The following is a 23,969-nucleotide window of genomic DNA, read 5'->3' as shown; positions in this document are numbered from 1 at the left end:
CTTCTCTATCTCTTCTATCAACCCTGTCTGGTGTGGATCCCACACTGCTGAGCAGTATTCAAGCAGTGGGCGAACAAGCGTACTGTAACCTACTTCCTTTGTTTTCGGATTGCATTTCCTTAGGATTCTTCCAATGAATCTCAATCTGGCATCTGCTTTACCGACAATCAAATTTGTATCAGAAGAATGCTGAAGATTAGATGGGTAGATCATATGACTAATGAGGACGTATTGAATAGGATTCGGGAGGAGAGAAGTTTGTGGCACAACTTGACTAGAAGAAGGGATCAGTTGGTAGGACATGTTCTGAGGCATCGAGGGATCGACAATTTAGCATTGAAGGGAAGCGTGGAGGGTAAAAATCTTAGAGGGAGACCAAGAGATGAATACACTAAACAGATTCAGAAGTATGTAGGTTGCAGTAGGCACTGGGAGATGAAGCAGCTTGCACAGGATAGAGTAGCATGGAGAGCTGCATCAAACAAGTCTCAGGACTGAAGACCACAACAACAACAACATGATCATTCCATTTTAAATCAGTCCTAATGCCTACTCCCAGCTAATTTATGGAATTAACTGCTTCCAGTTGCTGACCTGCTATATTGTAGCTAAATGATGAAGGATCTTTCTTTCTATGTATTCGCAGCACATTACACTTGTCTACATTGAGATTCAATTGCCATTCCCTGCACGATGCGTCAATTCGTTGCATATCCTCCTGCATTTCAGTACAATTTTCCATTGTTACAACCTCTTGATATCTACAGCATCATCTGCAAAAAGCCTCAGTGAACTTCTGATGTCATCCACGAGGTCATTTATGTATATTGTGAATAGCAATGGTCCTACGACACTCCTCTGCAGCACACCTGAAATCACTCTTACTTCAAAAGACTTCTGTCCATTGAGAATAACATGCTGTGTTCTGTTATCTAGGAACTCTTCACTCCAATCCAACAATTGGCATTCCTTTTACTTGTGTGTGAATATATATATTTGTGTGTGTGTGTGTGTGTGTGTGTGTGTGTGTGTGTGTGTGTGTGTGTGTGTGTTGTGTGTGTGTGTGTGTGTGTGTGTGTGTGTGTGCACTGCTGGCAACCAGCTTATCCAGTGACAATGCCCCACAGCCAAGGAGGGTGTGGAGCGCCTGCTGGAGTTGGTGGGGTCCACGGTGAGCCGCCGTCTGGTGGAGGCCGGTGCCCAGCAGCTCTCCGGGTCCCCGGCCACCCCCGCTGGAAGCAGCTACTGCTCCTCCTCATCCGCCTCCAGTGTCGCCAGCGCCTCGTCGCCACTCACACTCATCCACCCATCCAACAACAATAACAGCATCACAACAAATAACAACAACAACAACAACAACAACAACAACAACAACAACAACAACACCCTCGAGGACCTGCAATGCCGCTTCTGCCACAAGAGGCTCACATCTGCCGTTGACCTGGATCAGCATGAAAGGTGAGCTCCGTTTCTGATTTTCTCAGCCTGCAGACATAGAAGACCCATGTCCCCTCTGCACCTCGCATACTGGATAAATTTCCACTCAGCTGCCTTTTACTTCAGGCACTGACAGGTGTGAATATGACTGGACTGTCATATTTATAAGCCATGTTATGTTATGTTACGTTATGTTAACTGGGGACCTAGATACGACAGAGAGGCTCCGTCCCCGCCACAGCCGTAGTAGTCCACAACCCAACGACGACTATCACAGTCCATTTGACCCCTCCACCACCCGACACTGAACCCAGGGTTATTGTGCAGTTCGGCCGCCAGTGGAACCCCCAGGGAATGTCTCATAACCAGATGAGTGTAACCCCTATGTTTGCGTGGTAGAGTAATGGTGGTGTGTGTGTACATGGAGAACGTGTTTGCGCAGCAATCGCGGACATAGTGTAGCTGAGGCGGAATAAGGGGAAACAGCCTGCATTCGCCGAGACAGATGGAAAAACCACCTAAAAACCATCCGCAGACTGGCTGGCTACCGGACCTCGACACAAATCCGCCGGGCGGATTAGTGTCGGGGACCGGCGCTATTTCCCGCCCAGAAAGCCGTGCGTTAGTTTGTGAATAAATACAAGTTACATTACAGCAGGCAACGGCCTTGCCGCAGTGAATACACCGGTTCCCGTTAGATCACCGAAGTTAAGCGCTGTCGGGCGTGGTCGGCACTTGTATGGGTGACCATCCGGGCCGCCATATGCTGTTGCCATTTTTCGGGGTGCACTCAGCATCATGATGCTAATTGAGTAGCTACTCGACCGAATAGTAGTGGCTTCGGTCAAGAATACCATTATAATGACCGGGAGAGCGGTGTGCTGACTCCACGCCCCTCCTATCCACATACTCCTCTGAGGATGACACGGCGGTCGGACGGTCCCGGTAGGCCACTCGTAGTCTGGAGACGGAGTGCTTTTTATGTAAAATATTCGTGTTACATTACTGATTTCATGAGAACAGAAATATGGTGGTTTAGACGCAAAGAGTGGAATGTGCACTCTTGTTTCTCCTATGCTGAATACATGAATGGAATAGTAAGTAAAATTACTACTACTGCTTTCTCCCTTGCTCAGTATGTGAATGGAATAGGCTGCAAATTACCAGGACTACTGCAGTATTCAGTATTGCTACACTTGTCATGATAGGCAGGTGCGTAGTCAGTTGTCAGTTTATGGTACGATTTGGGCCATGCACTGTGGTGAACACTGCAATACGCTGTTGTGTTTTGAACTTGGTAACTGAAGGAAAATGTGTATCACAGTGGGCACATGTATATGTGACAGATGCTGCACATGAAAACAATTGTGTATTTTACACCAAAAAACCTTGTTTAACTTCCAGTGTTAATCGTGATTTGAAGATGGTCATTTGATTGAGACTGTTTGTCTCAGAACTGCAGAAACTCCTTAACAAATCTGTATTTGCAATTCGAGTGTTAGCAGACATAGGTGACATAAAAATGAAAAAGCTTGCATACTTTGCCTACTTTCATTCCATAATGTCATATGGTATAATATTTTGGGGTAACTCTTCATCTCAAACAAAAGTTTTCAGAGTCCAAAAGCATGTAATATGTATTATTTGTGGAGTAAATTCATGGACATCCTGTAGAAACCTCTTCAAAGAACTGGGTATACTAACTACTGCCTCTCAGTAATTTACTCCTTAATGAAATTTGTCCTAAATAATATATCTCTTTTTTCAACAAACAGCTCAGTTCATACATACAATACCAGGAACAAAAATGATCTGGTCAAGGACTTAAAAGCACTTCCTTTAATTCAAAAAGGAGTACACTACTCAGGAACACTCATCTTCAATAATTTGCCAGCAAACATAAAAAAATTAGTTACAAATAAAGATCAGTTTAAAAGGAACCTGAAAGACTCACTAGTGGCCAACTCCTTCTACTCCATTGACAAAATTTTTAATAGAAACAAATGATGTTTTGTATATACTTATACTATTAGTATTGTTATTTCAGCTTTAAAAATTTATGTATTGTATATACTCATTCTATTAGTATTGTTATTTCAGCTTTAAAAAATATTGACATGTTCCGCATCCATGAAGATCTCCTCAGCACGGATCTATGGACCGAAAAACTAATCTAATCTAATCTAATCTAATAAATACAAGTTACATTTCACCAGCATTTGTTGGTTTCCTTCTCTAAGTGTGTTGAAGCTGTGTGACAAAAACAGTTTATACTGTTCTACTTTTAGTGTTAAGAGATTGTACTGGGGATGACATTAAGTCTGTGTTGGACAGGTTCCTGTGCTGTGGGGGCGGAGGGTCCTCGTCATCCTCCGCAGCCAGTGGCAGCGGGAGTGAGGGCCTAGCGGCCAAGTTGGAAGATGCGGTCACCGCCAAGACGGAGGAAATGTCCATCAACGGTGGCAGTGACGAGGCGAGTGACGACGACGAGGGAGGCGGCGGGGGCGGAGGGGGGTGGCACCGCGGGATCCACCTCCGGCCTCCCCGGTGCGTCTGCCGGGAACCACGGCTCTGGCGGAGGTGGCCTGGGCGGTGGCATGGGTCGGACGGGCAAGGTCCGCGTGAGGTCGCTCATCGCCGACGAGCAGCTGGCTGTGCTCAAGGGCTGCTACGCCGCCAACCCTCGGCCCAAGAAGGACGAGCTGGCGCGCATCGCCGACCGCATCGGATTCCCCGTACGTGTGGTGCAGGTCAGTGGGCAATGGCTCCACCCAAGCACTCCTCAAGTCTTTTTCTTCATACTGGTACTGTGTTCTCTTTACTCTCTTCTCTGGTGTTTGTCCATTTCAGACACTGACTTATTATTATCCACCCTCACCTGCCTGCTGTCGCCTCTTTTCATCAATTACTTCACACAATTTAATAGTCTTTCTTATTCCCCATTCATTGCTCTGTGTACTTAATTTTCAAGTGTTCCCATGCTGTTCTTGCTACTTTTGGATACTTTCACTGTACAACTAATTTCTGATAAGTTTCTCATTGTGTAGCTCTTCCATATTCTCCTTCCCTTCTCCACATATTCTATTACTTGTACTGTACTCACATTGCCCTTACTTTTTTTTGTGTTTGTCTTACTTGTCCCATACAACACCTCTTTTTCATTAATGTTTTGTAACTTGCTCCATTTCCTTCCACTCGACTAGCTATCACCTTTCATTCCCCTCTTCTATTCAGCTGTAGATCACTCCCCTGAGTCTTTTGCTTTTTTCCCCCTATTATTTTACATTCCTCCTGTAATTACTGCTACCTTCTTCTCTTGTACCTCACACTTTGTCTCTTTCTTCCCCTTCTCTGTCACTTGTTCTCCCTCTTCTGTAACTACCCTCCTGCTCTGCTTTCTACTTTTACACAACCTGTTCCTCTGTTTCTTCTTTTTCTTCCTCACCTCCCCCTCTTCTGTCTCCCCCTCCTCCTCTTCCTCCTACTACTCCAACTCTATCTCTTCATCTTTCTTCCTTCTTATCTACTGTTAGTAGTGCTATTTCTACTTCTTCTCTTATCCATATTCAGCTACCTAATTCTTCCTTTTATGCTGTATATTGTCCTTCAATGCCATTTTTATATCATTATTTCAATAATTGTTCCTTATCTGTCACAAATATTATTTCTTAATCGCCTTCTTTGTTAAAGAGTATCCAATTTTTACCCTATCATTCTCATTCATGTTTTAGTTCAGTAATTGTTGCTAGATCCTCTTCTTTCAGTTGGTGGTTTTTCTGCTTCTTTCTACATTTGATTCACTCTTTTTTTAAAGATCTGTAGGTATTTTTTTCACACAACAAGTAAGGATTCAGATTACTTTCTCTGTCTCTCAGCTAAGAGTACCATAACTGATACTTCTACTTCTTCCTTCTTCTTCTTTATCCATAAGCAAATGTTACACCTTGATTGTTGTAGCCTTTTGTACATATGTATAACTTGCCATCTCTGTGTGACAAACTGAAGTCACCATTTATGATTTTATGAAGTTTGTTGAATGTCTCATACATTCCTGATTAATAACTTATACTAGATTTGTACTGAATAGAATAGATGTTAACATAACCATTTACCATTTCAAATTCAATTAGGCTCTATGGTATACTCGTATTTTATTTTCTGTTGGTTTTTTAATATATTTCACCTACCCCTCATCTCCACCTCACCATTCACCCACTTCTTCCTTTACACTGTACGTGCTTGTTATGTAAGACTTTCTCGCATCAGAATTTTGCTGTATGCTGTCATCAACAAATTGTTCATTACCAACCCTTTTCAGCTACCATATTCCCATTTTACATACTAATCTTTCCTCTTGTGGTACAGGAAACGTTTCGATTTGTAGGACTGTTTAGCCCCATATGTTTGTGTGTAAGTTCTCCAGCCAGGACATATGTAGCAGTGTGTCTGGGTGTTCTGCAGGTGTGGTTCCAGAACACACGAGCGCGCGACCGCAGGGAAGGACGGCTAGTGCATGTGCCCTACCAAGCACCGCCCCCACTGGCCCCTCCACCTTCGGGGCTGCCGTCGCCGCCCCCGCTCTATGACCTTACTGCCTGTGAGCAACCCCTTGACCTGTCTACCAAGCCTGCTTGCAGGAAACTGGAGCCTGTTAAAGCTGAATGGTAAGTGAAGCTCAAACAAGTGGAATTCGTAGTAACAATATTTACTTGTCTTTCTATTTACCAGTTAATATTTATGCATGTGATGATGTTTAGAAGTTTTTTGTGAGGCCATACAGAGAACATTGAGCGAATTGTGAATTCTATTGGAATGTTTACACTTTAATCTCGGTTCATGATTGTTTCTGTGGATTTAAATATTTTTTGTTTCCCTGCCATCATATTGTCTATTCACTGATTTATTTAATTGAACTACATCATTTGTAGTTGCTAAGATAGTTCACTAACATAATCAGTGTTTGTTTACTTAGTTTGCTGCTGTAAGCAGGTACACTTCTTCGATTATTTGTTTGTCGTTATTGCATTGCACATCTCATTGGATAAGATTTCCAAGTTATACTCTAGAACAGAGGTTCCCAACAAAATTTTCTCGAGGACCCCCCCCCTCATCGTGCATGATTGGTACCTTGTCATATCACAGTATCAAGTACCTAAAAAAGCAAGCCAAATTAAGAGTCTTTTTATACGTTTTGTATGTGTCAGTTGGCTCTAGGAAGATGCTAGACACAGACCTTAGCATTCGCTAAAGATCTGCTCATGTAGGAAGAGCCCAAAACAAAAAAAATCTGTTATCATACGAAATATATTCAATATATTTTTTATTCTAATAGCATCTTTCGGACGTCTCTGGCATAGCTCGCGGACCCCAGGGGGTCTGCGGACCACCTGTTGGGATCCACTGCTCTAAAACATTTGTTGGCATGTGAGAATATTTGTAAGGGCATGGAAACCTTTACGAATTTTACCCTAAAAAAATACATAGATACGAGAAAGACTCAAGATACCTTGGTGACCACCATCATGTGCTGCTGATCACTTCAAACACACACATCCGCGCAACCTCAACAGGCACCCCTGCACAACCACTAAAGTGCACAGTGGGGGAGCGAAGGTCAGCACACAAACCAGTAATTGGCAGATATTTTAATTTGTACGTCTATACATTTCATAGTCAGTTTCAGGAAGATTGTGTGACAGATATATGCCTATACAAAGTGTTTCACAATTCCTATTACAAGTCGATCTTTAAACTTATTTCACACTTAAACAGTACATTTCTGGACATGGTTTCTCATCATAATTTTATCTACTAAGTCCCCCCTATGGCCACTAGAAGCCTGTAACAGGTATAGAGAAACACCCATGTTGTACAGTAGGGCAGCTGTGGTGCAGCAAATGTGTACACACATTATATTTTTTGTGATGACTGAAAGACTGCAGAATACACAGCCACCTTTCAGCACATTCACATGTGGACTCGGCTCACAGGTCCGACTACTCCTGCGGCGGTGACGAGGCGGCGATGAATCTGAGTGTGGGCAAGGCGTCCCCCGCAGCGTCGGCGACGCCCAGCCCGCACCGTAGCACTGCCCTCGACGCAGGGCAGTCTCCGCCCCCGGCACCCGCTTCTGGCCCGGTCGCCACCCCCACCTTCCCCTTCGGCGGGGACGGCGGCAGCCGGCTGGCCCGCATCCTGACGCAGCCCCGCGACTTGTTTGCACTGGCGGCCCTGGATCGGCTGCCCTACGGAGGACCCGAGTCCCCGGCACCCTTCGGCCGCTATCACGAGAACGGTGGTGACTCCTCCAGTCCGCATTCCGACAAGCGCCCGTGGAAGCAGGTGAGCACTTCTAGGCACAGCCCACACTCGTATAATTTCCAGATGTCACACTTTCCAGTAAAATGAAGGTTGCCAATTTTTTCCATGTTATTTCTACAGCTTTTATCTTTATTTAAATTGCACGTGCCGCATATCCTTTCAGTTACTCACTGTCACTGTGATGGACCCCAACCTAACAACTAATTTGACAGTTCTTCAGATGGTTCATTGGTATGAAGGAGAGATCAAATGATAATTAAATGGACACCCTAGCTGTAAACAGGCTTATGTTGAAAATGTGTGCCCCGACTGGGACTCGAACCCAGGATCTCCTGCTTACATGGCAGACGCTCTATCCATCTGAGCCACCGAGGGCACAGAGAAATCGGTGTAGGTCTAATCCCACCCCTATGTAAAGTTCCCTTCTTTCCTGCCAAATACCAGATGAGTTAATGAAGTGGCAGAGGGGGGACCCCAATTGGGAATATTTTTTTTGGGGGGGGGGGGGGGGTGGGTGTCATTTTGCAAAGATCAGGTGGAGTAAATGTCACGTGCCTTAGTACTGTATGGTCCAACAAACTTCATTGGGGACATGTTGAAAATGTGTGCCCTGACCGGGAATCTCCTGCTTACATGGCAGATGCTTTATCCATCTGAGCCACCGATGGCACTGAGGATAATGTGCCTGCAGGGACTTATCCCTTGTGTGCTCGCCGTGAGACCCACATTCCCAACATGTCCACACCACTACATTCAAAGGCTGCCTAATAGATGTTTGCCCATCATATTACTCGTGGCAGATAAATCTACCAAGTCCCATATGAGGTCGGGCATAGTGTGTGCATTCGCACAATAAGGTCAATGGCCGGGAAGCCATATTTTAACTATATATGACGGTAGTATCTGTTCCCGAGAGAACAGTTACCGTTGATGACCATGCAGCTTTGCTGGAATGAAATGATAATTAAATGGACACCCTAGCTGCAAACAGTCATTGATATACTTCATTGGGGACCTGTTGAAAATGTGTGCCCCGACCGGGACTCAATCCCAGGATCTCCTGTTTACATGGTAGACGCTCTATCCACCTGAACCACCGAGGGCACAGAGAAATCGGTGTAGGTCTAATCCCACCCCTATGTAAAGTTCCCTTCTTTCCTGCCAAATACCAGATGAGTTAATGAAGTGGCAGAGGGGGACCCCAATTGGGAATATTTTTTTTGGGGGGGGGGTGGGGGGGGGTGGGGGGGTGTCATTTTGCATAGATCAGGTGGAGTAAATGTCATGTGTCTTAGTACTGTATGGTCCAACAAACTACAATAGTGTACTGGCTAACATCACAGGTCTTGCTACTGTAGGAGCCTCACAAAAAATTCCACAATGGTAGAAGTCGGTAACAGGGAAAAAACTTGCTAATTCTTAAAATTGCTAGCTGTTGGTAACTGGAACTACTCTATTAACTATCTGTTTTCTCTGTCCTGTACAGGATGACTAGTCTCCACCAAAATCTAACGTGACTAAAATGCAGGCACAGAGTGAGAGAGAGGCAAGGTATGGTTATATCATTTCAGTTTCCAAACGAGTGGAGATTACCTAAGACTGCATACCATTGACCCTCTATTGCCAATGGCTCCAGCCACCTGCTGGAGCAAGGAGACACCATTAGAGCTATATCTGGTTAGCACGTATGCCTGGAAGGGATGGAGGGGGGGGGGGGGGAAGACTTGAAAAAGCAGCCACATTACAATTGAGCAACAGCTGCTCCTCATTAGGCTCAATCTTATGGATTTTAATTGCTGGATGAATGACTAGTATCATCCAAGTGCAACTCTGAGCACAGTTACTCCTGTACCTGGAGTATGGCATAATTTATATGTATAAATTTAGATCATAAAATTTCATTGAATCTAAATTATTACCATGTCAAACTTTGACTTAAGAATGAATAAAGACATACAGACACACACACATTCTCTCTCTCTCTCTCTCTCTCTCTCTCTCTCTCTCTCTCTCTCTCTCTCTCTCTCTCCCTCTCTCTCTCTCTCCCCCCCCCCCTCTCCCCCTCTCCTCCCCCCCCCCCTCTCTACCTCTCTCTGCTTCAGTTATATGATAACTACCTATTGGACTAGGTCGAAATAACCATAGCTCCTACTATCCATCCACTCGACCAGGGTGAGGTAATATCACTTCTTACCACTGTAGACTTCAGCCAGCCACGACGGTATGCTGTCCATCCACTGGACCAGGCTGAGCATACATTATGTCTCACTACTTAAAAATCCAGCCGCCTAGAGTGTTACACTGTCCATCTGTTACAACAGTATTAATAGATTTCACACACTCCCTAGTCATCCTGCACCTGACCTCAATCCCCTTCTCCTGCCACAGGGTTACGGGGATGGCGAAGACACGACGGACGATGCGGAGGACTCGGGTGGCGACCCAGCTCTGGGCACTTCGCCCTCCAAGAGGCACCGCCTGCTGGCTGCCCTCGGTGGCACTGACCGAGAGGCCGAGGGCCAGTTCGTGTGCGACCAGTGCGACAAGGCATTCGGCAAGCAGAGCTCGCTGGCGAGACACAAGTACGAGCATTCCGGTGAGTCGGGAACCGGTACGTCCAACAGCCAACAGCTCGCTCTTTCCTATGTACTGTAGCTAGCTGTAGCTGTAGTTGTAGCTGTAGGTGTAGGTTGTAGCTGTAGGTGGGCAGCATGATAAGTCCCACTTGGCTTAGAGTACATGTCACACACGGATGGGCAGTAGAGGCTAAAAAATAACCAGACTGATATTTTAAAAGGCTAACAGCGCAGGTCTCGAGGTCAATTGCTACACTGCCATCATCTCCCCTCTCCATTCCCACTAACCATTCACCTGCTGACCCCTCACTCAGGCTGCTGCTTCTGTTTTGACTGGAACTTGGAAAGCTCGCTATAGAGGCCCATTCTTTACTGAAAAAAAGGCTACAGTGATGAGTGTCTTTCACACACTCAAGCCTTTGAGTGGTTTAAGTGGTTCAAAGAGAAACGAGAAGAGAGTGAAGACAAGTCGTGTTTAGGGGACCCTCAGTGTCAACAACAGTGGAAAAAATTGCAAAATGCTTCTTTAACCTGAAACATCTTCAGTTGAACATGTGTATGGTTGCTGATATTGTAAGAATTTAGAAAGAAACAATTACATCTAAAAACAAAGATGATGTGACTTACCAAATGAAAGTGCTGGAAGGTCGATAGACACACAAACATACACACAAAATTCAAGCTTTTGCAACCAACGGTTGCTTCATCAGGAAAGAGGGAAGGAGAGGGAAAGATGAAAGGATGTGGGTTTTAAGGGAGAGGGTAAGGAGTCATTCCAATCCCGGGAGTGGAAAGACTTACCTTAGGGGGGAAAAAAGGACGGGTATACACTCGCACACACACCCATATCCAACCACACATACACAGACACAAGCAGACATTTGTAAAGGCAAAGAGTTTCGGTAGAGATGTCAGTTGAGGTAGAAGTACAGAGGCAAAGATCTTAGCCTCTCCCTTAAAACCCACATCCTTTTGTCTCTCCCTCTCCTTCCCTCCTTCCCTCTTTCCTGATGAAGCAACCGTTTGTTGTGAAAGCTTGAATTTTGTGTGTATGTTTGTGTTTGTTTGTGTGTCTATTGACCTGCCAGCACTTTCATTCAGTAAGTCACATCATCTTTGTTTTTAGATATATTTTTCCCACGTGGAATGTTTCCCTCTATTATATCCATATTGTTAGAAAGAAACAATTAGACAGATATTACATGAGTGTTTTCACATGAGGAGTCACTTTTCGCTAATTGTGGGCACCCAGTGGTGGAGCACTCACCCTACTGTCCAGATCTCGCTCTGTGTGACAATTTTCTCTTACCAAAAGTGAAATTTGCACTGAAACAAACAAGACGTGAGACAGTTGAAGTAAAGGTGATAGATGTCATGAACGTGGTTTCAAAAGATAACTCCCGACACTGTGGATAATTCTCACAGAGTGGTGGAAGTATCGTGGACAGGAATAATTTGATGGGGATAATATGAAAATAAGGAAGTAGTAAAAATAAAGAATGTTATATCCCAAATCTAGGTATTTTTTAGCTAGACCTCATATCATTGGAAAAATAGGTCGTTGATCACTTAGCATTCCACAGTTGCTAGAAATTGATCAGATCTTAGCATATGGACTGTCAAGACTGTAATTCCATCTATCTATGAGGCAATTTTATTTTTACAGTGTCAAAGGCCATTTATCGCACCCAAGGCACCACAGCTCCTCATTTCGCTGTTTGTCATCCTCGTAGCTCTTTCTTCCCACAGGAACTTTTCTTCCCCACATCCATCTCTTCCTTAGTCTGTCACGTTTTTCTCATCACATTTCAAAATAATGTGTGGCAGCCCCAGCAACCCCATCAAATGACCATATTATCATAATAAATGCTTCTCCTCTACATCATCACACATGGCCTTTTTCCCACATTCTCACTCTTTTTTCAATTCCTGTCATTTTAATTTTATCCTGTTAAGTCATGCCACAGTGTCATCTCCAAACAGTCTGGTTTCTGGTGAGCTTAATTTGTTATTCAGAACATGTATTACTGGTCCAAATCTGACAGTACACTTAACAAATGACTTGAACATGTAGGTCTTTGCCTCTGCAGCACACACATGGGCATTACACAGTCATTCGTCATGCACTCCATATTGAATGGAAAGGGAAGAGACTCTATAGGTACAGTTAGATGTATCCTGTGCCATACACTTTGCTGGTTTGTTGAATGTAACTGTAGCTGTAGATGTAGATTTAGATGTAGGTGACATTACAAACCAAACACGACTGTACTCTGTTTGTAATGGTTTCTGAAATGTAGCAATGGAAAATTATCAGGAATTGGACTAGTGCACATTATACTAAATTAAATGATTGCGGTTCTTTAGTGTTATTGCAAATTCCTCCACATAAATAGTATTAAATTGTTGTAAACAGGTGCCGTGTTGCTAATAACAGCTGCTGTCTGCACTTTTCTCTACAAACTGTGGTTAGGAACTCAATTTCTGATTACAAGAGCCAAACATGAGCTGATAATATAAACTGATGATATAACTCATTTATATCCTGCACAATACCCGTTACTCACAGTTTCAAACAATTGTGTCTTGAAGACCATGGAGAATAGAGCATAAACTTATGCTCATGATTTCGCTACAGAATATCAAATATTAATGTACGTAGACATCTCTACTCCAAACAAAACAACAACAACAACAACAACAACGATGATGATGGTGATGATGATAATGTCAATGACAACAAAAATAACAATAATATCTTAGCTTGTATGTACTTAGTTCTGCAACGAGTAACTTAAAGTTTCCTACGGACATACTGAAGCTACACAGTTTTTTCGTAGCACAGTTCTTAGCATAAGACACACACATTAATTTAAAATTTACTGTCAGTTACACTGTTAACTTCAACAACTAACAAAATCATCAAGAACATCAAAGCAAAATCCTCAGCAAATGATAGATGCACAGTTGCTAGTATGTTGTTGCACTGTTAACAGTTTCCAGGGATTTTTTTCCAATCTTTTGTGACATTCTGTTTATTAAATATTTTCTGCAAACTCTAGCTAACACCAAATCACTGTACTCTTCACACATCACTGATTTGTGTTAAAAGCTACTTCAATTTCACGGATCTATTTTTGCATCAATATTTCAGCAGATAACGATTACACTATTTCCAATACAGCAAAAGTTCCAGCATGTTTGCACACTATCACCTGCCGAGAATTCAGTTACTATATCATCAACAATTCCTAATTGTTTGAAGCTAATATGTTTGCTGAGTATTACTGTTTATGTATAGTGTTCTAAAATGATACAGAAAACCTTGTAGAGAGAACCTAGCTGAGTACAGAAACCTATGTCCAGGCTCATAATCCAGCGTACTTCAGAGCTTAAAACAATTAGAGATGATGGTTGTCACTATTTCATCCAAACTAACTTGCCACCACCTTGTCCAAATTATTGTTTTGTTCCTAGTTCATGACATTTATCATTATCTATGTCCAAAATCTCAAAGTGACATTATCAACATTGTCATACTTCTGACCGTCAAACTATCCCCAAAGCTAACATTGTGAACACATTTGTCTGATGAATCCACTCTGTATGTGAGCAGTAGTTTCCTGCTCCCTACTGTCACCGAGCGAGGTGGCGCAGTGGTTATCACAATGGACTCGCATTCGGAAGAACGTTGGTTCAATCCTGTGTTCAGCCATCCTGATTTGGGTTTTCCATGATTTCCCTAAATCGCTCCAGGCAAATGCCGGGATGGTTCCCTTGAAAAGGCACGGCTGACTTCCTTCCCTGCCCTTCCCTAATTCGATGAGACCGATGACCTCACTGTTTGGTCTCTGCCCCCAAACAACCCGACCCTATTGTCGAGCCTTACCATTCTACCTCTCACCTTCCCAACTGCTTCCTCTCACAGTTTTGTAATTCAGTTGTGCCATTGTGTGACGCTGAAAGTTCTGAAGTTAAATAGCATTGCAGTGCTTGTTTCATGTAATATTTTTTCATTTGACAAAACTGCCTTGAAGTAGCTCATTAGAAGCAGCTCATTAGAACCATTGTATGGACATTTGTTCCAATCCTGAACTGTGCAGTGGCTCTGGAGTAGTGCTGGCCCCAGGGTAGAATTGCACCCAGGGGTAGCACTTTGGTCCCAGGGTAGCACTACATCATTGCTACAAAAAGTGTGTGCTTACAGTCTATCCAATGACATATGCAGTTGGATAGAAAGTTTTCTAACAGACAGGGAGCAGTATGTCATCCTGAACAGGGTAACTTCAACAGTAACGAGAGTAACTTCAGGTGTGCCCCAGGGCAGCGTAATAGGTCCTCTGCTTTTTACGATTTACATAAACGATCTGGTTGATAGTATTGACAGCGGCCTTAGACTGTTTGTGGATGATGCTGTCTACAGGAAAGTAGTATCACATGAAAGTTGTGAACAAATCGATGAGGATTTGCAGAAAATAAATGCGTGGTGTAATGACTGGCAGTTATCTCTCAATATTAGTAAGTGTAACCTACTGCGTATAACAAGGCGAAAATCCCCATTAATGTGTGAGTACAAAATAAATGATCGGTCTTTGGAGGTGGTAACATCAGTCAAGTATCTGGGCGTGACTATCCGAAATGATCTCAAATGGAATGATCAGATTACGCAAGTAACGGGTAAGGCGAACTCTAGATTGCGGTTTATTGGTAGAATCCTGAGGCGATGCAGTCCTTCAACAAAGGAAATAGCTTACAATACGTTAGTTCGTCCAGTATTAGATGTTCGTCTGTATGGGACCCTTACCAGTTGAGTCTGATTCAAGAGACTGAGAAGGTCCAAAGAAGAGTGGCAAGATTCGTGACTGGTACACTTAGCCATCACGAGAGCATTACAAATCTCATAGAAAGTTTGAAGTGGGACGCATTTGCAGATAGACGACGCGCTAAACAGAAGGGGCTGCTCACTAAATTCCAAAATCCAATCTTCGCCGAGGATGTAGAGCATATATTATTATCAACTTTCAAATCACGTAATGATCATCATCCAAAGATAAGGGAAATAAGAGCCCATACTGAGGCATTCAGACAGTCATTTTTCCCTCGTGTGATCCGTGAGCGGAACAGAGGGGGGGGGGGGGGCGGGGTAATATGACTTTGGCGCAAATTGTGCCCTCCACCACACACTGCTTGGTGGCTAGCGGAGTATAGATGTAGATGTAGTTGTAGATTTTGATGCATCTTGTATATTAGATGAACTGAGTGTTTGTAGTCATTTTTATAGTTCTTGCCTTTTCATTATTGACCTATATTAGCATATAGCAGCTTTTAAAGTAGTGTAGTCGAGCATGTGAACGTGTGGCCGTGCCACGTGCTACAACTGCAGCCTCCGTTTGCCTGTCCACAGGTCAGCGGCCTCACAAGTGTGACGTCTGCACCAAGGCATTTAAGCACAAGCACCACCTCACAGAGCACAAGCGCCTGCACTCTGGAGAGAAGCCCTTCCAGTGCTCCAAGTGCCTCAAGCGTTTCTCGCACTCCGGATCCTACAGCCAGCACATGAACCACCGCTACTCCTACTGCAAACCCTACAGAGAGTAGCTGCCGGACGTCGGCCCCCTCGGCCACCGTCCCGGCCCCGGCTACTCTCGCTGTGGACTGTACGGGGTGTAGCCTCCTGCAGCCGATGCGCGAACTGCCGCTACTACCGCCTCGAGTCCTACGGAGAGCGGCCGACCGACTCGGTCGACCGACGTCCCGGTGCCTGCTACTCCCACGTGGCTCGGGCTCCCGTGCCACTACCGCTGCCGGTCCTGCGGAGAGTACGTGACGGCCACTGTCGTACTGGTCGCAGTCGTCACTTGCTGCCACCTCGGAGACAGTCCGTCACCCTGGCCGCGCACGGTGCTGGGAGCAAATTAATACTTCCGCATGTGTCGGCTACTGTCATTACGGCAACATCTCACAAAACTCTGAACTGAATTGATTATTTCAGCTACACCACTCTGTGGCTCTTCCACAGTACCCAGCACCTCTCACTACGAGCTTCACAGAGACTGGATATCGGGTGCTATGCTAACCGTCACTGTGCAGTGGCGTATTTTTCAGCTGGTACTGGTTGGAGCACACCACTTGTACCTTCTTGTGTATGGAGCAAAACTACACCGAGATAGATCCTGTATTGTATAATTTGCAGTACGCAAAAGTGCTTGAAAGTCAGTATTGCACAGTTCCCTAGCTAAGATGTACTCTTTTGAGCAGTTCAGTTGTCGTAGCTAACCTTGCCAGTTTGACAAGCTGTGGTTCAAAATACATTTAAATCAACTGGTGTTGTGCTTCTTTGCCTTACAGTGTCCACTCAATACAGGTGTATTTTTCTCCTGCCGCTGTGTGAAGTGTCAACATTTCTCCTTTGACCGATCATTTTTGCCACACTCTCCGAGCGGTATCACTCCAATTTTTCCCTCTTAGCTTGGCATGAGGACGTATTATTTCAGAAACTTTAATCCTTGCTAAATTTCACCATTATAATATCACAAATGCTGTTCTTGAAAGTCATTTCACCTAATTAAATACCACCTCAGCTGATATTTACTGTAATTGCAATTACTGATCATTTGTGATAATGGAGTTAAACTACTCAATCTAGCGTACCACTAGAACACCACATTTTTGGTAGTTATTAGCCGCAACATCTTTGAAACAAATACCTTGTATGCCTCTTAATTAGATCAACTCGTAACATGTTCCAAAGCTTATCCAGTGGCAGGTGTTGAAATACATACTTAGCATATAGTACTTTGTTTGTGTCCTTTGTATTGTCATTCAATTCTATGGCTTTTTATAGCTTTTGCCTAAACTCTCATATTCAGTTATCCCGATCCAGGATACAGCTAAGACCATTTGACCTTAGTGATGGGTGTAATCTGGCAAAAATTTCCATTGATGAACAATGGCTATTTTGGAGTGCTAAGACATGCAAAAGCCATTGCACTTCCAATTTTCAAATTCACTGACATGGTTCTGAATTAACCCTGCTCTTGAAAGATCACAATGGTTTCTAAAATTACATATGGACAGTAATTTGTATTTGATAGATCACATTCTAACAAGATAAAACTGTAAAGAACTTCACTGTGGCCCTGAGAGAGACTTTTAAGAAAGTATCTTTGCTTCTAAAAAGAAAACAAGAAAAATATGATCCAGACTTAAATTGTTGAAACATTAATTGGGCTTTATTAATCCCTTTCCTCTATTTGTCAGACAGCTCTAGTAGTTAAAATTGCTTATTTGGAAAAATCAATCTTAATTCACAGTAATCTCTTTCTGCTTCTCTGTATATAACCTTGAGCACTTGTTATGTAATGAATGAGGAAGTAAGTTCCTCTTAGCAACATACAGCACCAACATCATATAGTTTGTGTCCTACCAGAACATATAATACTGGTAATATTGTACCTACTACCTATGTCACATCTGGATTCAAGTATCTGCTTTTATTCCTCAAACTTTTTATGGTATAACACCCTTTACTTGTTGCAGCTTGACAAGATATATTTAGCACAATAATATTTTACCCTATCTTATAGTACTTTTTAAATTTTGACTCTTGAGCATAGAGATCACAATTCTCCACTTTATTCTTCATATTAATGTACATTTAAGAAGGATTATTATTGTTCTGTCCATTGATTCTTCATTCCTTAAAGTAACTAAAATATAATAAACTAATTTTGATGTTTGTACTATATAAAATTGTTCATCACACAGTGAGTTCCAATTTATAGAAATATGGCTTCATCTGATGCATCATAATTTTGTAGTTAATAAAATGGATAAAGTGTTCATCTTGTGAGGAAAATGAGTAACAAAATGCAACACGCAGAAAAAATAATATGCCACGTATACCCACCTGATTATACACCATGGGAAAACTTAGTTTAGAACTAATGTCATCTTTTTCCCAACATGTTTGGAAAATATGTACTTTCAAATTTGTCTGAATGAAAGTAAAACATAGATATTAGCAGTATTTGATGGAGAAGAAGACTTCATATGTAAATGTCACTTAAATGTGGACTGCTTTAGCAGAGCTGACAGATCCAAATTAAAATCCACAGCTGTTACAGCTAGCTTCTTGAACAATAAATACAGTTCGTTCATTGTGCAAAGAAAAGATCAGATACGGGGAGTAAGAACTGGTCAAAGCACTGGCACAACAGATAAAATAGTATAGGAAGCACATTGGAAGGAATTGTGGTGTAGATCACCCAAAGTTTAACAGCAAAATTATATACAGCTCTCACTATTAGGGTCTCCACTTGGATTATTCAGTTTCTTTCCATGCCAACACCAGTACCTTGAAACAGTAGAGATAGAGAGAGCCTTTCCTGCAAATAGTTGCCTCATGCCAGTCATATACATGATGTTCTCCAATCCCCAACTGCATTTCAGTTGTCTTACATAAATTTCTTTCTTCTTCTGCATTATCTCTGTGTCATTGTCAAATAGTCCTCTTTCTTACATTTTAGTTTTCACACAAATACATTACTTTTATTTACACCTTCCTTTCTATCTATTTTTATATCATTCTTTCTATTCCTTTATATCTTTCTACCTGTTTCATATATCATCTTGGCGTTCTTTCTATCTACTGTATAATTTTTCTTTCTTCTTTCCTTTCTAACTTTTTTCTTTCTTCTTTCCTTTCTAACTTTTTTCTTTCTTCTTTCCTTTCTAACTTTTTTCTTCTTTTCTATCCTTTCTACCTACCTTCTTTCCTTTCCTTCAGTCCTTTTGGCATTTTTTTTTTTCAGTATTACTTTCTGAATTTGGAGACATTACTTCATTTTTCTCCTCATGTGTAATCTATATTTCCATTTAGAACTATTATTTATACAGAGCTTGGTGTTTATCATTGACTTACACACCACAGGAATCTCATTATTACAGCTGTGGACCTCAATTATTTTTACTTCATAGATTTCTCGGGAGTGTTGTGTGTCTCATCATACAAGGGTAGGGATGATTTTTCCATCACATCTTTCCCCATGTGTTTTTGTTTTTTAAGGCTTTTTCTTCCCTGTATGTACTTCCTATATGGTGGAGCTATATATTTCAGCTGTGGGACCATATCCAACAACTCTGCTGTAGTTGGTCATTCATTGGAAGTTACTCTTCAGCCTCAGATATTGTTAATACACCTTTATCTACATGATCCAAATATTTTTTTTAGTAAAATATAAAGTTTTTACTGTATATGTTACTTAAATTGAGGGAGTTTGAAAGAAGTTACAGACCCCCACTATGTGTATGTGTGTATGTATGGCAGATATTCCAGATTATGTTAACATAGCAGTCTTCAGAATTCTTTAAATGTTATAGTTAATAGCAGAAGATATTTGTAGTGGAAAAAATACATTTCCAGAGAAGCAAATGGTTGTAGTGAAAATTGTTAAATGAACAATGGGAGGAATGAGTGGCAGAAAGAGTAGAAATTTGTTACGAGTAGGGTGACAATGTGTTTGCAATGAGGATTGAATCAAATGTCTTCCACTGCCGTCAAAAGCTGACATATATTGGTGATCACAAATATTATAGTTTTCGTATAAATGAAAGGAAAACATAAATTAGGCTTTTTATTTCCTTTGTTCGTACATCTGATGACTGGATGACCAGCATATTAATGTTAATAGTTGTCATTTATAGAGTAATATATTTCTTGACATTTTATGTAAAAAAACTGACAAAGTGTAGATTGAATGGGTATTTTTCCATTTTTTACAATTTTTCTTTCCAGTAATATCTAGAACTTGCATTTAATTCAGCACAGAAACCTCATTATATTCTTATTTTCATAATAATTGGTATTTCCTTAATATGGCTTCACCATTGGTTTCCTTTACTCTTTAACCATTTATAACCTATACAGAAAATGGGTCCAATATTTAACTACTTTTGCATATACAGCTCCTGCATTCTCACTTTAACCCAGATTTGGTTAATGTAGACTTGAAGTTAATAATTTAAAATGGCTTTCTAGGAACAGAGGCATTGCTGTGCTGATGACATCACAAAGCCTCCTTCATCCATAATTTGTCTGAAAGGAAAGCTTCTGTAATCTGTTAAACTCACAATAATTTATTTATTAAATGCTTGTTAAATAATGAAAAGACTGATAAAGTACACTCTTGTCAAGTTTTCTTTTACATATTGAAATACAGATTAAAAATCACTAAAAGTTATTGAACCAAGTGCTGATAAATGGCATATAAGAGTTTAGTAAGAATATGTTTTGAATTCTCAAACTGATAATGAAAATAGAATATATTCAGCATTGACGTGCTCTCATTGACAATATCTTTACAAATAGATTAATACTAAACCATGGTGCAAATGGGTGCAAAGGTATTATTGTAATAATTCAAAGTAAAGAAGATACGTAGCTAAGAAAAATTTAAAACAAGAACCAATATTTAATTCATGTTACTTGTTCAAACACTATACCCTACCTGAAGTTCATAATCCTGCCTTTACCAGAAACACTACAAAAATGATACAACTAGAACTCAGGTCTTAGTTTTTTATATTATTTAATGTACATAAAATGCACTGAATCGCACACAAAATGTATTCGGTTTCTTACTTTGTACATAAATTATTGTGGTGCATTTACACTTCATATACCACACATATTTCAAGATATCTGAAATTCAGTACACTGAGAGACAAACTTGTCGTAAGGTTATATTAGACTATGTGACTGTCAAGTTAGTACTGCTTTTGTTTCTTGCAGTTGAAGTGACAATGGAGCTTTTGTAATTTCGTACCAGAATGCTTTCAAGTACATTGTGTACTGGAAAATATATACCTGTATACATGTAAAATAATTATACACCATGAATAGAAGAAATACATTTGGTGTTACTTTTTTTTATGAATATGTGCTATAGTGCTCCCAAATATATGAACTTTAATTAAATGCTATAATAAATAACGCTAGCATTATAAATTAGATGAATGGAAGAGTAAAGTTATGCGCACTGTGTAAAGTTTAAAATAAACGAATTTAAAGTGTCTTTTTCTGCATGAAATTTTCATCAACGATATGAGAGAAATTATGTCATAAGTCTATATATGTATCTGTATATAGAACTTTCATCTTTATTACTGCTCTTATGTTATATATTCTATTTGAATCAAGAAAGCATTCCAAGATCAGAACTGCTATATCTTTCCATGTGTGTATGTGTTGCAAGCAAAGGGTTTTTGACAATAATATGTAGGAAATCTTTTTATATTAACAAAACTGATTAAAACCATTCATGGTCTGAATGGTCATTACAGGGATGTAATAGCCAGGAAACAGTGGCTTCCCTCTTCATGTTTACAACACTGATTAATGAAGGGAGCTGCTTATTGCTCTTCAAGCCTAAGAATATATTCAGAGTATGAAATATTTAATAGAATCACAGGGAGTGTGATTTCCATATATTATATATTATAAATATTAATGAAAAGAAATTATATATTATGAAAAAGGAAATGCAGTTATATATATACATATATATAAAAGGATAACTTCATGATGAGTATCCTTTCCCCTCCTGCCTCCAAAAATTATATAACAGTTCACTTCAAATATATATTTTTTGCATACCTTTAATAGTTATGTATGCTCTCTGTATTGAGTCCTCATACATTATTTTACACATGTTGACTTTATTATGTAATTTAACTTTTCGTTTTTTTATTTGCGTGTTAAAATGTTCTGTTCCATTTGTTGTTTAACTGGGATATTTTTATGAGATTAGAATTATAAAGGGACAAACTACAATGAGTTTTCTAAGGACGTTTCCTCTTCCCTTACTTTTATGTTTTAACTCATTCCTGATAATTTAGTAGATTTTAATTAACGAATTTATTTTTTTAATGTGTGTATAGTGGTATTTGTCTTTCTCATAAAACTAATTTAACATTTCTGTCTATAAATATAGATATTTGATGCATTTCTTCTGGGATCTGAATGGTTGTAAAAATAGAGTTTGTAGAGAACATGAATAAGAAAACTGATAATTGTTCATCTATGTGCAAATTATTTCTCATCGTCAGGTACTACCTTACAGATCCACAACATTTGAGATTTGTTGTTTGGTTAATACAGTGAATGTCAGTGTAAAACTCAGTTGTGCTGCACAACTATGATTAAATGTGAAGCATGCAGGTTAAAAGTCTAGATCATGTGACAGATTAAAATTTTTAGATGACAGACTAATTAAAGTATACTTACTAAAATGTTTGAGAAGTAAACAAAAGCTGGAAGGAATGTTTTTGAATGTGATTGGGGTAGTGAAGATGATGAGAAATAATGAATAAGAATTTAGTTTTTTACATTTAAAAGTGCTATAAGGTTTTTATAAAGTATGTAATCGCGTTTTTTAAGGTTTTGAGAACAACGAATATGTAAACACGAAGCAGTTGTTGTTTACTTTCCAAGCTGTGCTGAGTACTAGTAACACTGCCCGTGAATATTACTGTTGTGTGTTTCTATTTCATTTGTTGTGTATTTAAGGTTTGCTTTTAAGTTTCCTGTATTGAATTGGCCATAGAAAACTTTGCTGGTTTCTACAAAAAGCTAGTATGACCAAAGAATATGTAATATAAACTCAGAGTTCTTTGTTAATAATTATTCTTTTGTGCAATATGCGAATTTCTTATTGCTGAATTTTATTTATGCTTACAGTGAATAAGTTTTGTCAACATACACGCAATAATAAGAGAAAAGTGCAGTAGTTATTTAGTTCTTATGCATAATGGTTTTGTGCCTCAGTTTTGATTCGCCAGACTGACGGCAGAAATATCTGTCAGATACAAGACATTTACATGACAGAGAGGGGATCTCTTTATATTATTGTATTATAAAATAAAATTGGGATAAACCCTTGCAGACTGTGTGTGTCTACTGAAGGAGTGCCATAATAACATTGGAGAAAGTGATGCACACTGAAGAAAACATGAATGTTTGAGCCTGTGTACGTTTAATTCATTATATATAAAATAAAACAAATTTGTGATGAAATCTGACTCTTTATTGTGATTTTAAAAAGCATTGTATCCCTTCCCCTCAGCCAATTACATAATTTAGAGACTGGTGACCAAATAGCCCAGCATTAAAAGCAAACTATAAATTCATTTTTAGATTTTCGAAAAAAGTAATATATATATATACACACACACAAACAGGAAGATATTCATCTCTCCTCCACCCCTCTTTATCTTAACAGACAAGTCAGATTAAGCATTTACAGTAGAAATGAGAAGTGATGACCATCAGTTTTATTGATTTAAACTTAGCCAGCTATAGTAAGAAAGACTTTCATGTCAAATTTCTGTAAGGCTACGTTATGATTTTGATACTGTTGAAGCAAAGCTGCAAACTTTTACTCTGATAGTACATTTTTGAGTAACTAGAGAATAGGTTTAATTTTTTTGTTACATGTAATTTATATTAGTAAATGGCTATGCCGGTTTGTGCTTCATGTGTCATAGTTCCTGCTAGCAGTTTAGGTTGCCTATACCAGGGGTTCCCAACAAAATTTTCTCGAAGACCCCCTCATCGAGCATGATTGGTACCTTGTC

At 40.4% G+C, this 23,969-nt stretch overlaps 1 protein-coding gene, 1 non-coding gene and 1 pseudogene across 2 annotated transcripts in view; 2 read left to right on the top strand and 1 right to left on the bottom strand.

The window, feature by feature from the left end:
* Window positions 1-23,409, top strand: part of LOC126427991 (zinc finger protein 1) — a 218,356-nt gene extending 194,947 nt beyond the window's left edge. Inside the window, exons 10-16 of the mRNA XM_050089876.1 lie at window positions 1,128-1,458; window positions 3,772-4,004; window positions 4,048-4,187; window positions 5,899-6,101; window positions 7,428-7,779; window positions 10,147-10,354; window positions 15,739-23,409. Coding sequence (XP_049945833.1) covers window positions 1,128-1,458; window positions 3,772-4,004; window positions 4,048-4,187; window positions 5,899-6,101; window positions 7,428-7,779; window positions 10,147-10,354; window positions 15,739-15,932 — 1,661 coding nt within the window. The 3' untranslated portion in view covers window positions 15,933-23,409. The remainder of the gene's footprint in view (window positions 1-1,127; window positions 1,459-3,771; window positions 4,005-4,047; window positions 4,188-5,898; window positions 6,102-7,427; window positions 7,780-10,146; window positions 10,355-15,738) is intronic.
* On the top strand, window positions 2,095-2,212 carry LOC126428680 (5S ribosomal RNA; annotated as a pseudogene).
* Window positions 8,060-8,134, bottom strand: Trnat-ugu (transfer RNA threonine (anticodon UGU)). Its single transcript has one exon. It is a non-coding gene; the product is annotated as a tRNA-Thr (tRNA).
* Window positions 23,410-23,969: the final 560 nt, after the last annotated feature.

This window comes from Schistocerca serialis, chromosome 12 (genome assembly GCF_023864345.2).
Source record: "Schistocerca serialis cubense isolate TAMUIC-IGC-003099 chromosome 12, iqSchSeri2.2, whole genome shotgun sequence".
NCBI lineage: Eukaryota > Metazoa > Arthropoda > Insecta > Orthoptera > Acrididae > Schistocerca > Schistocerca serialis.
Note: the sequence above shows the minus strand (reverse complement) of the source record. Positions and strands in the feature narration are given on the sequence as shown.